This window comes from Orbicella faveolata, unplaced genomic scaffold (genome assembly GCF_042242905.1).
Source record: "Orbicella faveolata isolate gen_17 unplaced genomic scaffold, um_ofav_v1 contig_2, whole genome shotgun sequence".
Lineage (NCBI taxonomy): Eukaryota > Metazoa > Cnidaria > Anthozoa > Scleractinia > Merulinidae > Orbicella > Orbicella faveolata.
The window spans coordinates 19,889,598-19,901,153 of NW_028301547.1; the positions used below are offsets into that span (position 1 = coordinate 19,889,598).

General features: G+C 35.5%; 1 protein-coding gene across 1 annotated transcript; it reads right to left on the reverse strand.

The window, feature by feature from the left end:
* Positions 1–10,115: 10,115 nt before the first annotated feature.
* LOC110048537 (substance-P receptor-like) lies at positions 10,116–11,090 on the reverse strand. The gene has a single exon (XM_020754299.2). The coding sequence runs from the start codon at positions 11,088–11,090 to the stop codon at positions 10,116–10,118; it is 975 nt and encodes a 324-aa protein (XP_020609958.2).
* Between the last annotated feature and the right edge of the window lie 466 nt (positions 11,091–11,556).

Consider the following 11,556-nt stretch of genomic DNA (forward strand, 5'->3'; position numbering starts at 1 on the left):
AAACAAATAAACAGAGTGGCTACTAAACTGTTCATGATGTTTTCCGAAAGAGTATAAATCAACTTATTTGTCTGGAGCAAATATAAAAGAATAGGTCCGCAATAAAAGAAATTCTTTAAAAATCTTCCGATTTGATACAGATTTGATAAAGTCTACCATTTTGAGCGCTTTTTTTTGCACGCGTAAAAGCCACAAATTTCTCCAATGGTACAGTACATTGATTTCCAGCACCCTTTTTCAGCGTGGGTCAGAAATGTCCTCGCTTCTCTCTTTTGTATATTACAATGCAAAGGGGGAAACTGTCTTTATAAAGGGCTTTTTATACAAAATGCCCCAAGGGATGAAAAAATGTGTTCTCCGCAAAAATGTGCGACGTATTTTATCAGGGATTGGTTCCAGTTTGTAATCTATATTCATCACAACTTGTAGCATGTGCGTAAAACCAAACAGTTCGCGGATGTGTAAAGACATCATCTTCTCCTGTCCGGCGCTGTTTCCCAAGTTCTGACCCTTGAAGAAGACAAAACAAAAACATTGAAACCTTCAAATCAATGGTGAGTAAATATAGGTGCTTTAAACCTTTCAGTTACTCCTGTGCCAAACAGAAATAATTCACCTCTATTGCTTGAGCTTTCGCGTTCCTTGGTTCCGTCGCTCGTTTGTTGTATAGCTAGTTGTTGTTCGCGCCGCTTCGATATTAAACAAACCACTCGTGGTTTTTAGGAACATTTAGGAACATAGAGAATTAGGAAATGCTTTTCCGTAATTCAGGATGAAATTTGTACACTTCTTTCGCGTTGCAATGTAATTTGTGAGAGCAAAGTTTCAAACATGACCGTTACCACGTGTAGTTTCTGAATTGCTTGTTCTCTCCTGCTCTTGCTACAATAGAGTTCTTTTCATATTAGGTAAAAATTGATGCAGACTCTCCATTTCAGAGGAAATCAACGTGGCCAGAGTCAATTGTAGAAAAATATTTTTCTCAAGTTACTGTCGTCGAACAACAAGCATAATTTTAGCAGAGAGCAATATCTTATTTTCCAAAATGATTTTCACAGTTTCGTATTTTTTGTAATATGTGGATATTACAGTAGTCTTGGTTTTACGCTCTGTTGGTATGACCTAACGTTATTATTTCTCTTTTCTATTTTAGGGAGAATAAATGGCCAAAATGAAGAAATGGAGATCGAATCTCGTCGTGAAAACTTGGTGGATCATTTAGTGTGAAAGAAGACAAGATAAGAATTTCATATTGAATTTCTGATTGGAATGGTGGCAATATATTCGAGACTCGAATTATTTCAATTATTACTTTCAAACATTTTCCCCTTTTTTAGCTAGAATAAGACATTGCTTGCTTTTGTTTTGAAAACCATGTAAGTCACTTTCACTAACTCGTTCGTCAAGGGAAAAGTTACTGGCGTTTTAGACTCTAGGTTGAGTACTTGAATGTAATTGCCACCTATTTCTTTATTGGAAGTGGAGGTTTCACTTCGTTTTCAATGTGGCTTTCCCAAAACGAAAATTTCAATTCTTAACAGTCAAACGGCAAGGCATGGGCGTACACGTTTTAAAAATTAGATCAAAAACAAGAGAGTTTATGGTTAGAGGGTAAACAAGGTGGGGGAGAGTGTTGGTTGCTGGATTGGACGAAAAACTTAAGTCTTTCCTTTGATTGGATGAACTTGCTTTTATTTGAATCATTTAGGATGCGTTGAAAATGACAGTATCAAATTAAATGGGTATTGTCATCGTAAGCCACTGGAAAACTCCTTTAATTGCTCATAATTAATGTTTGTGAGTGGCTAAATAACACGAAGCTTTTTAAGGTGGCACTGAGACTTTGCTAACGGGATTTTAATTTTCTGCTTAAGTGCTTGGGAGCTTTTGATCTGAGAATTCATTTGATCGCACGATAACTGGTGTTTTTTTTTTTTTTGCAAAATATAGTCATTTGTCCCAAAGTAGTCAACAATTATAATTTTCTGATATGAAATTTTCTATCGATTACAAACAAACTTTCTCAATGTTCACAAGTTAAAAGGAATCATCCACATTTCATATTACAGTGCTAAAATGTTTGGAGATTTTCTGCTTTAGTTAATGTTAAGTACTCTGACTCCAAAATAAGTATTTATTTTGGAAAAACTGAAGCGAACGGAAGCAAAGAGAGCGAACAATTATGATCAATCTATGTTTTCACCAAACCGTACAGCTGGTTAAAATGGATTACAAACTTTCAATTTAACGAAGTTGAAATACAAACCACATTTATAGAAGAAAATCGAAAAGAACAGAACATTCAATTCAGTTATTTCAATTCATTCATCGTTGTTGTATATTCTACTTTCCTTTTCATATTCATATCTCAAAAATATGCATTTCAAATCTAATTGTCTTGTTGTCATGAAAACACTGAAACTCGTCGAGGAAATCACGTTAGGCATTTTATCTATAGCATACAATTAATTGACAATGTTTCTTATTTATTGCTCTCTATATCAAATTGTGTCATATCTTTGTCACCAAAACAAGCATTTTGAATTCATTTGTTCAGGATTCAGGGTTTACGAAGCACCATCAAAACTTGCAGCAATCCAATTGCCGTGTTTGGGGCTCAAAATATTGACTTTGTCCATCGTTTCTTCAATCAAAATTCACTTTAGCTCTTGTCTACAAAATAAGCATTTCAAATCTGTTTGTTTTGATGGATTACACACCCGCAACTATTAGATTTTCACAGCCCATCGTTATTGTTTGTTTTTTACTTTTTTTTTTCAAGTTTTTTTACAATAATCATTTTCAAATACAATTGTTTTGTTTTTGTGAAAAAATTACTTATTACAAAACAACCATCGTTAGGGATTACATTGCTGGCTAGTAACGCTGAAATAATTTACCGGAAAATTCACGCTGATATTAAAATCCAAAAATTTCAAAATTCAAATATAAGCGACATAACACAAAGCCTGATTTCATTTTTCGCTTATGAAACCGGCTTTTTCCTTTGCAAAACTGTACTTGGATTTCTAATGATTTAAACCTGCACAAAGTTGTACCACAGCCACTTCGGAACTTAAGACAGTTTTCTTACGCGGGATTTTCATCTGTAAATAATTTTGGCTCGATTAACGTTTAGCAATTAATTCGAATCAAAAGTGCCACCTTCATAGCTTCGTACTTCTGCAGCCGCCAGTAATTCAACTACGTTGTGGTCGTGACTGTTTGAAGGGCTCTCCATAAAACACAAGTCGCTATATTTCTTTTATTTTTTTTTTCTTTAACGTGTAACAGTGACTGAGGACCCATCTTCGTTGGGGATTTCCTCCTTCCCTGTAGGCGTATTCAATTCCATTCGTGATACTTTACTTCCTGAATGGAGAACCCTTCATAGCTATGCTATATAATATTGATAGTTGAGCATTTTAAAATCAATATCTGGTCCATAGGGATGTTGCAAAAGAACGCACGTCAAAGTTCAAATTATACTTAGAAAATCAATACGTTTCTGAGCAGAAAGGTTATAAGAATAAATCACCAATCTAAGAATATTGTCTTCGTGTACAAACAAGTTATCCGAACTAACATGAAGAAAAATCATTAACAGTAAGGATAATTATTATCTCGAACTAAAAGTGTTTCGGATTTAATTGCAGAAAACCCCTCAAAAATATAATTCGAACGCTACAGAATATTGGAATCAAACTTCAGTCGTGTCACACTAACGCGAAACCATCAATATTTCTATTTATTTTGCTCCATTTCATATTTTGTGATATATTTGGCTCAAGATAAGCATTTTGATTGTGTCTATGTGCACCAAATTCTTAAAACTAAAATTGGAAGAAATGTGTAATTATCAGTGGTGAGATTTAACATTTCGATCTCGGGTTTTAAAGCATTGAGGATTTACGGAGCACTCAAAATGATCAAGTGTTTGTGTAGGAATAACATTGTACCATATTTACACTAATTTGATGGCAATTTATTCTCTCCAAAATAAGCATTTTGAGACCAATTGTCTTGTTATGATGTAAAAACTATCCCCAGGGCAAAAAATTCTGAGATATTTTATTTCTGGCTAACAATTTCCGAAATTTACTGTTTGACTAAGAACGATTATCTCGATGTACACCAAATTCCCAGAACTATCGAAAAAGAAAAGTATGAGAATCATGAACGAGATTGAACATTTCGAACTTGAGTCAAGAATCAAAATAATAAAGCTAGTGCTTGTATAGGCATAAACCTTTATCATATGGACGTCACTTTCCAAGAACCAAAGTAAGTACTTTGAAAAAATCTCAATCCAATTGTCTTGCGGTGATGCAAAAACTTCAGAAAGAAGAAAACGAGGTTAGATATTTTATTACTGGCTAACTGTTTGATAAATTTTCCAAAATAGGCTCAGCCATAGGCCAGCTTATATTTGACGAAGTTTTTACTTATGAAATTTTGCTGCCTGTTTGTACGAAATTTTCCTCAAATTCCATTTTGGAACACTATTTACCACATGCTATTTGTCTTAATCCGATTCTGGACATTTCAAAAACTCTTTACGATTAAAAACAGCAACTTCAAAAGGGAAGAAGAAAAATTAACACTTTAGAAATAACAGTGTTGCATTAGTGACGAAAATTTTAACGTTCGATTTAATGCTAAGACAGATTAAATTTCTTTACATTTCGTACATTCACTGTGTTCTTCACATTTTCACGTGTGCTTTGTAAATCCTCTTCTCGCTTGCCAAGAAATGTACTCGAATCTAGAGAATTTTTATGATATTTTTGAGATTAAACAATTTTGTGGGACCAGATATTGATTTTTTTTAGGTCTGTCTGTAAGAGATGGAGTGACAAGCTATGAACAGTTAAAAATCAAATAGATTGGATATGAAATAAAATTCTCGGAAATTACTAAAACACGTTTCACTACCATTTTATGCCCTCTAAAAACTTGGGCATTTTGGACAACAAATTTAATTTGGCCAACTGTTTTGATGGAAAGTCTGGTTTTGTAGCTTGTCATTTCGTTTCTTTTAAAAAAACTTTTGCATCATCTCGCATAAAACCAATGGCAAAATCATTTAAAAAGATCAGCAATTGATTTGGAACAAAAAATCAAAATAGCGTTTTATGCGAGGTAATGTAACAGTTTGTCTTGGCGGAAATTTTGAAACGGTAGCCCTTTACAATTTTTTTACACAAAAAAAATTTGAAGGGCAACCGCTTTCAAATTGTTCTTGAAAAAGTGTTCAGGGGAAACTCTGTGCAAATTCGCTCAAATTTTCCCGCCAAAAGTCTTAGTATATAGAGGGAGCATTTTTTCGCAACACCTTTTAATTGAGTTAAATGATTTTAATTAATTAATTAACTTTTGTCAAGATTACAATAAAAATGCAATTCAATAATAACAACAACTTGTGGTTTTCATCGTTAATTTACTTTATTGAGTGTTATTATCAAATATGAAAAGAATTAATAAAGACAAGAAATGAAATCAATCCGCACTTGTTTGAAAGTTTGCTTTATTTGACTTCGGTAAATTAAGTATTAATTTAATGCACGCATCCAAAAATTAAAAAAAACGGCGCATGCGTATTTTGGGCGCCCTTATTTTTTCTAAGCTTTTTGGCGGGAAAATGAAAAAAAAGTAGAGGTTATCATTAGAAAATATATATATATTTTTTTTTTGAAAAATGGCGCATGCGTATTTAAGCGCCCCGTATTTTTTGTAATTATTTTCAAGTTTTTTGGAAAGAAAATTGAAAATTTTTGAAAAGGGGCTACCATGTGTAAAACTCCGAGAAAAAAATTATAGCATTTATGACTAAGCCGGAAAATGAAATTAAACTGTAATTGTTAAACAACTTTTTGTCGACTTCTTTCTTGGAGATTTTCAGATTGCGTCAATAATAATTAACTTGATCCTAAGCCTGAAAAATCGTGTCGGAAAAACTTGTCGCCCGATAAATTGTCTCTTGTACCTTACTTTTAAGCTCACGATGTCTGGTTATTGAAGTGAAAGATCAGTGAATCTTCAAATTGTCCTTTGCCGCCATCTGCTTGCTTTCTTGCTTGTTTGTGTTGACTTGAAACGGCGAATCGCTCTCATCGGACGCCCTGCAAAAAGGAAATAAAAGCATATTAGTATTACAGCCGACAATCAAAAAATATCTTAAGGGTTTATTTAAAGTTTCGAAATTTCGTTTAAAACGAAAGATGTTGATCACATTCTGCTGTTTAAACAGCCTTAAACTTAGTAATTATATTTTAAACGGCGGTATCTGTAAAATGGCGAAGGCTATTTAATTGCAGATCAACAGCAAAACATACACGTTGCGTTCCAGAAGCCATCGATGTTCAAACGTTTGTGGCGTTTCGTTTACTCGCTGTAAAATTTTGTTTCACGGGATTTGCATGTGAAACCCTCAATACAACTCTTAGGATTTACATCTCCTTGATGTTTATAACAAAACACAAACGTGAAAAAATATTTACTATCTATTTATTTGGCGTTTAGTTTACTCGCTGTAAAATTTTGTTTTACGGGATTTGCAGGAGAATTCGCTCAATAAATCTCTTAGGATTTAGCTGATGTTTATAACAAAACGAAAACTTGAAAAAATATTTACATATTTAACGAAAACAACGGTGTGAAGTTACCTCTGTGGAACCGCTCACATACAATACTTGTAAACCATGAAGCAGATAATGTGTATTTGAATGAAGTTTTTGTTTTTGTTTTTGTGCAAAAAATATCCACACCGTTAGATTCCGAAGGAACGATTGATATTCTTGTATGCAACGAAGTTTGTAGTTTTGTGCGATTTTTATCCGTGATTTGTCGCAAAATACCTCGTAAAAAATATCCGCAAGGAATCTGCAAACTAAAATTTCTTCCACTATGCAAATTACTTCGTACAAATTTCACACTCACAAAAAAAAAGAGATGTAATTCCTTGGTGTGGGTCCTCTGTACATGATATTCCTCGCTCATTCTCGTAATGCCAGCTGTTGGATCTTTATGTTAGCCTTTGGACTTGCAGACAACTCTCAGAATAACTGAATCGCTTTAGTAGTAACAAGTAGGATCAAAGCCAGTTTGTAGTCTTACAACCGTGAATCGTCGGTCTGTTCAGATCTCAAAATTAGATTGAAAAGTCCAATCCAGAAAATAATAAGCAGTCGAAGCAAGAGATTATCAAGGTAAGAGAGTGAATCCCCCATATAGGTACTCTAACTAGGGTAATCCCGCTTAAGTTTTTTTTAGACATTGTACCCAGTTCTTCCGCGGATTTTACCCGCGCATTGCGTGGATTTTTTCGTGGAGGTCTGTTTATTTTCGTTTCGTTTCGTTTAGTTTCTTTTCAAAGTAAAAGAAAACCTCCAACGCTGTGGGTTTGTCTTCTTTGATATTTTGATTACAAGCAATGGAGTTTCGGCTCTCGGTATCATGTTTTAATACATTTCGAAACTTTAATAGGAGTTTAAATAAGAGACGGATGTGCCCTGCACAAACAATAACAACTGAATGAACGGCAGAGAAATGTCTAGACAAACTAGTGCAAAGCAAACAAACGCTCAAACACAAGCTAGGCAACCGAACAAACAGATGGTCGAAAGTGCAGAAAGACGCTCGCTGCCCAAGTAGCAAAAGCAATTTAAGCAGCAAGGGCAAAAACGCCAAAGGCAACAACGATTAAAAAACGACTTAATATTCAACCAACGAATCTCGCGAGAATTTAGATTCATTCAGTTTGTCGATACTGTCAGAAATATCCCAAACAGAATATGTAAGACAGCGTAAAAATTCGAAAAAGAAATTTTAAAAATTGGCCGTCGTATAGTTCACGTTCTTTCTCGAATATGCAGAACTTTGTGTGGCTATTTCACGTTGTTATTTTGTGACCTTTTGTAAACAACGGCAAAGAAATGAACAAAAGATTATAACGTACGCTTACACAGCCATTGTACTCGTTGCCGTTGCCCTTAAAGTTTGCTTAATTGAACTCCCTAAAACCGAACAAACAGCCAAATAATGAACAGCCAAACGAGCACAAAACAAACGAAGGCCCGACCGAACAAAAAGACGGCTGAGAGTGCAGGAAACATCGATCTCCGCTATAAAACGAGATCAAAACATATAAAATGACGTTCCAGCAATTTAATTCGTCTCAGGTAGTTTCGAGAAAGTCGCTTCGGCTGTCCACGCATCGCGCGAGTAGCATCCTCGGAAGAACTGGGTACCATGTCTAAAAATAACTTAAAAGGGATTAGCTTAGTTAGAGGACCTATATGGGGGATTCACTCTCTTACCTTGATAATCTCTTGCTTGAATTTATTTGTCGAGTGATTTTACCAAACCAGTGAAACAATGTTATTACAACTATAAGGAACATACGATTGGCACACACGCAGAAATCAGGGACTGAAGACAAAATTTAATTCGGAGCTAATTGCTTGTCACTGATGTTTGTCGGTGTGGTCCCGGTAAATTTCCTGGGAATGTTTAATTTCTCCTCGGTGCAGACTTTTACAAGTTACCTTTCACAGGGTAACCGTCTCTTATTCTTTCAAATGGAATGTCAAATCTCCTGGAAACGGGCAAAAACACTTTACTTTTGTACAGCCGGATAAAACTTCGGAATCTTTTTCCTTTAATTTTTTCCTTTTGCCCTTTTCTCTTTCGCAAGATTTCTCCCCAATGTTACAAGGCAGGGGCGAAGTAAATACTCTATAAATGATATTTCGCAAATTTTGACAAATTGTGTTGAGAAAAATCTTAGCTACAGGTTTTGCCCTGGTATTGACAGACTGGTCGATGTGCAACAGAAATTGCCAATTAAACACCACACATTGTACGTCTTATTTTATTTTCGTTTTTACAAATGAGAAAAAAAAATGCAGCTTTCCAGTATTGTTCAGTCAACAAGTGTTCTAAAGCATGTTTACAGTGAGTACACGGCTACACAAGAGATGTAGTCAAACCTTACTTGTGATTTAACCCCCCCTCCCCCCCCCACCAGCCTCCTACCTATGCCCTGCGTCTCTTATTCTCATTAATAGAATGTCAAATCTCCCGAAAACTCGCCAAAATCCTTAAATTTTCCACAAAGAGGCAAACTACAATATTTTGCGTTTTTCCCCTCCGTGACATTTCTTTCCAAAGTTACGTGCAAATACTATTCGCAAACTTTGACAAATTGTTGTGAAATAAAAATGAAAAATATAAATACAGTTTTTATCCCTCTTTGTATTATCGATTTCTGATAAGCAGGACAAGATGGAAATTTTGGCTATGAGTAAAAAAAAAATTCCGTACATAGGGTTCAGAGCCACCTTGAATTTTCAAACCTAACTCTGAACTCTATTTACCTAACCTTCTAATCAAAAGTTGATAAGTTAAAAAAATTAATTTTTCATCGTGCCATTTTAGAATTATAAACCCTTAAAGCTACAATTAAGGTTGTTTTTAGCAGGTCATACTGTAAGAAGCCTAATTGTCTTCCCTGGGCTTCCTTGTCTAATAGACATTGATATGTTGTGAATATGTTTATAAATGGCAAAAATAAAACGAGAAAAATAACAAGTTTTTTTGATACCATGATTGCAGCATCGATTGATAAAGAGTGGTTATAATAATTCATCAAAAACGTTAACTATTTGACAATAAGTAGCTTAATGTGGCTCAAAGCAGTTTTCAGCCCTTTCCAAGACTTAGGGTGCGTTTCTTTAAGAAAATCCAAGATTGGATTCTTAAATCCGAAGACGGATTTTGCGCTTCTTTTCTAAACAGATTAATCCAAGATCTCTCGGATCATGGTACGTCAAAGAATCCACTCTGGGCAAGGATTCTTCGGTTCCTTAGATACATCATGATCCGAATGATCTTGGATTGATGTGTTCAGTAAAGAAACGCAAAATCCATTTTCGGATTTAAGAATCCAATCTTGGATTTTCTTAAAGAAACGCACCCTAAGTCTTGGAAAGGGCTGAAAACTGCTTTGAGCCACATTAAGCTACTTATTGTCAAATAGTTAACGTTTTTACCGCTGTTTCACCCGGAACAGAGGCCCTCAATCGTAACTCCATGGTCGAAGTACTGTTTCACACTTAGCCCCAAAAGAGACCTTTCAGGCCTTGACGAAAATTTCCACTGAATGTAAAACAGAGGCAAGGGTTAATAGCACAGTTCGTATGCATCATAAACACAGCAAAAAACCAAAAGGGTTTTCTGTCGCAAGACAAAAAATTTATGTTGTCCCATACAAAGACATGAAGAGAGATAAAAACACTGTATGACATCCAGCATAGGATAAAGGCAATCACAATGGCTGCGACCATCTTGAATACATTTCTGTGCATTTTTATGCGTTTTTCTACAGCGTTGATAGATTTTTCGCCTGGAATCTTCTGCGACTTGAGCTTGAAAAGTATGATAGAGTAAAGGATGATAATCAATAAGAAAGAAATAGCACCGATAACTATTGGCATGGCATAAGAGTAATATTTGACAAAGGACTCTTTCGTCCGCCATTCACACTTCAGTTTTCCTGTGTACACATAAGTGTTGGCAAAGAAGGCTGGGGTTGACACGGCAATAAGAACTGACCAAGTGGAGAAGATAACGTAGGGACACAGCTTTGAACTGATGAGTGCGGGACGAAGGGGAAATACCACAGCTCCAAAACGATCGACTGCCAAAAACACCAAGCTTACCACAGAAATAAGACAGGTGACATAAAGGAAGAACAGCCTCACTGTACAAAATGCCCAGTTATGTTGGACACTGAAAACATCGATATTATCACCGTTTAGCTCTGTTAGGAATGACGGCTGGATATAGAGTGGAAACAGCAGATCGGACATAGCCATGTTCACGATGAAATAATTGATTGTTCTTCGCAATGTTTTCGTCTTGTAGACAACTATTGCGATCAATAGATTCCCGACCAGCGAAACGACAAGAATCAGGCTGAAAGCAAAGGTTATTCCGATTTTCGCGGCCCTGGAGTCGAACGGATCAGTGCGAATGGAGCAGTTTGATGGCTGAGTTCCATTCACTGTTCTGTTCAATGTTGCATCCATTGTGATCATTGAAACTGAAAAATTCTTCCTTCGTTTCCTTGCAAGCAACCGCTACACTGATAGTGTCACACTGTATTCCAATTAACAGTCCGTTGTGAAAACTCTTATTTTCTCACAGATGTCTAATCTCCAATTATGTCAGTTCAAACACGCTGTTAAATTAAAGTCACTGTAGGCTATAGCAGAATTTATTTCCAAGCTGTTAGCTCCAACCATTATACCTGCTATGTTTCGGTTCTACGGAAGGAGGGATGCCGAGATATCTCACGAAGTTATAAAACTGTCAAAAGGAGACATTTCTATAGCATTCCTCGTACGGCCACCTAGAATGCTAAAAACAGAGTCTTACCAGTGTTTTCTTTGGTGTTATGTTTTTTTCCTGTTTTTCCGTATCGATTAATATTCTTTTGGAGGATATCTGTGTAAATGGACACAGTTTGATCTGCTTAACTGAATATTCAAATTT

Excerpts from the sequence above, each read along its gene's own strand:
- LOC110048537 (XM_020754299.2), bottom strand. The coding sequence starts at position 11,090 with ATGGATGCAACATTGAACAGAACAGTGAATGGAACTCAGCCATCAAAC.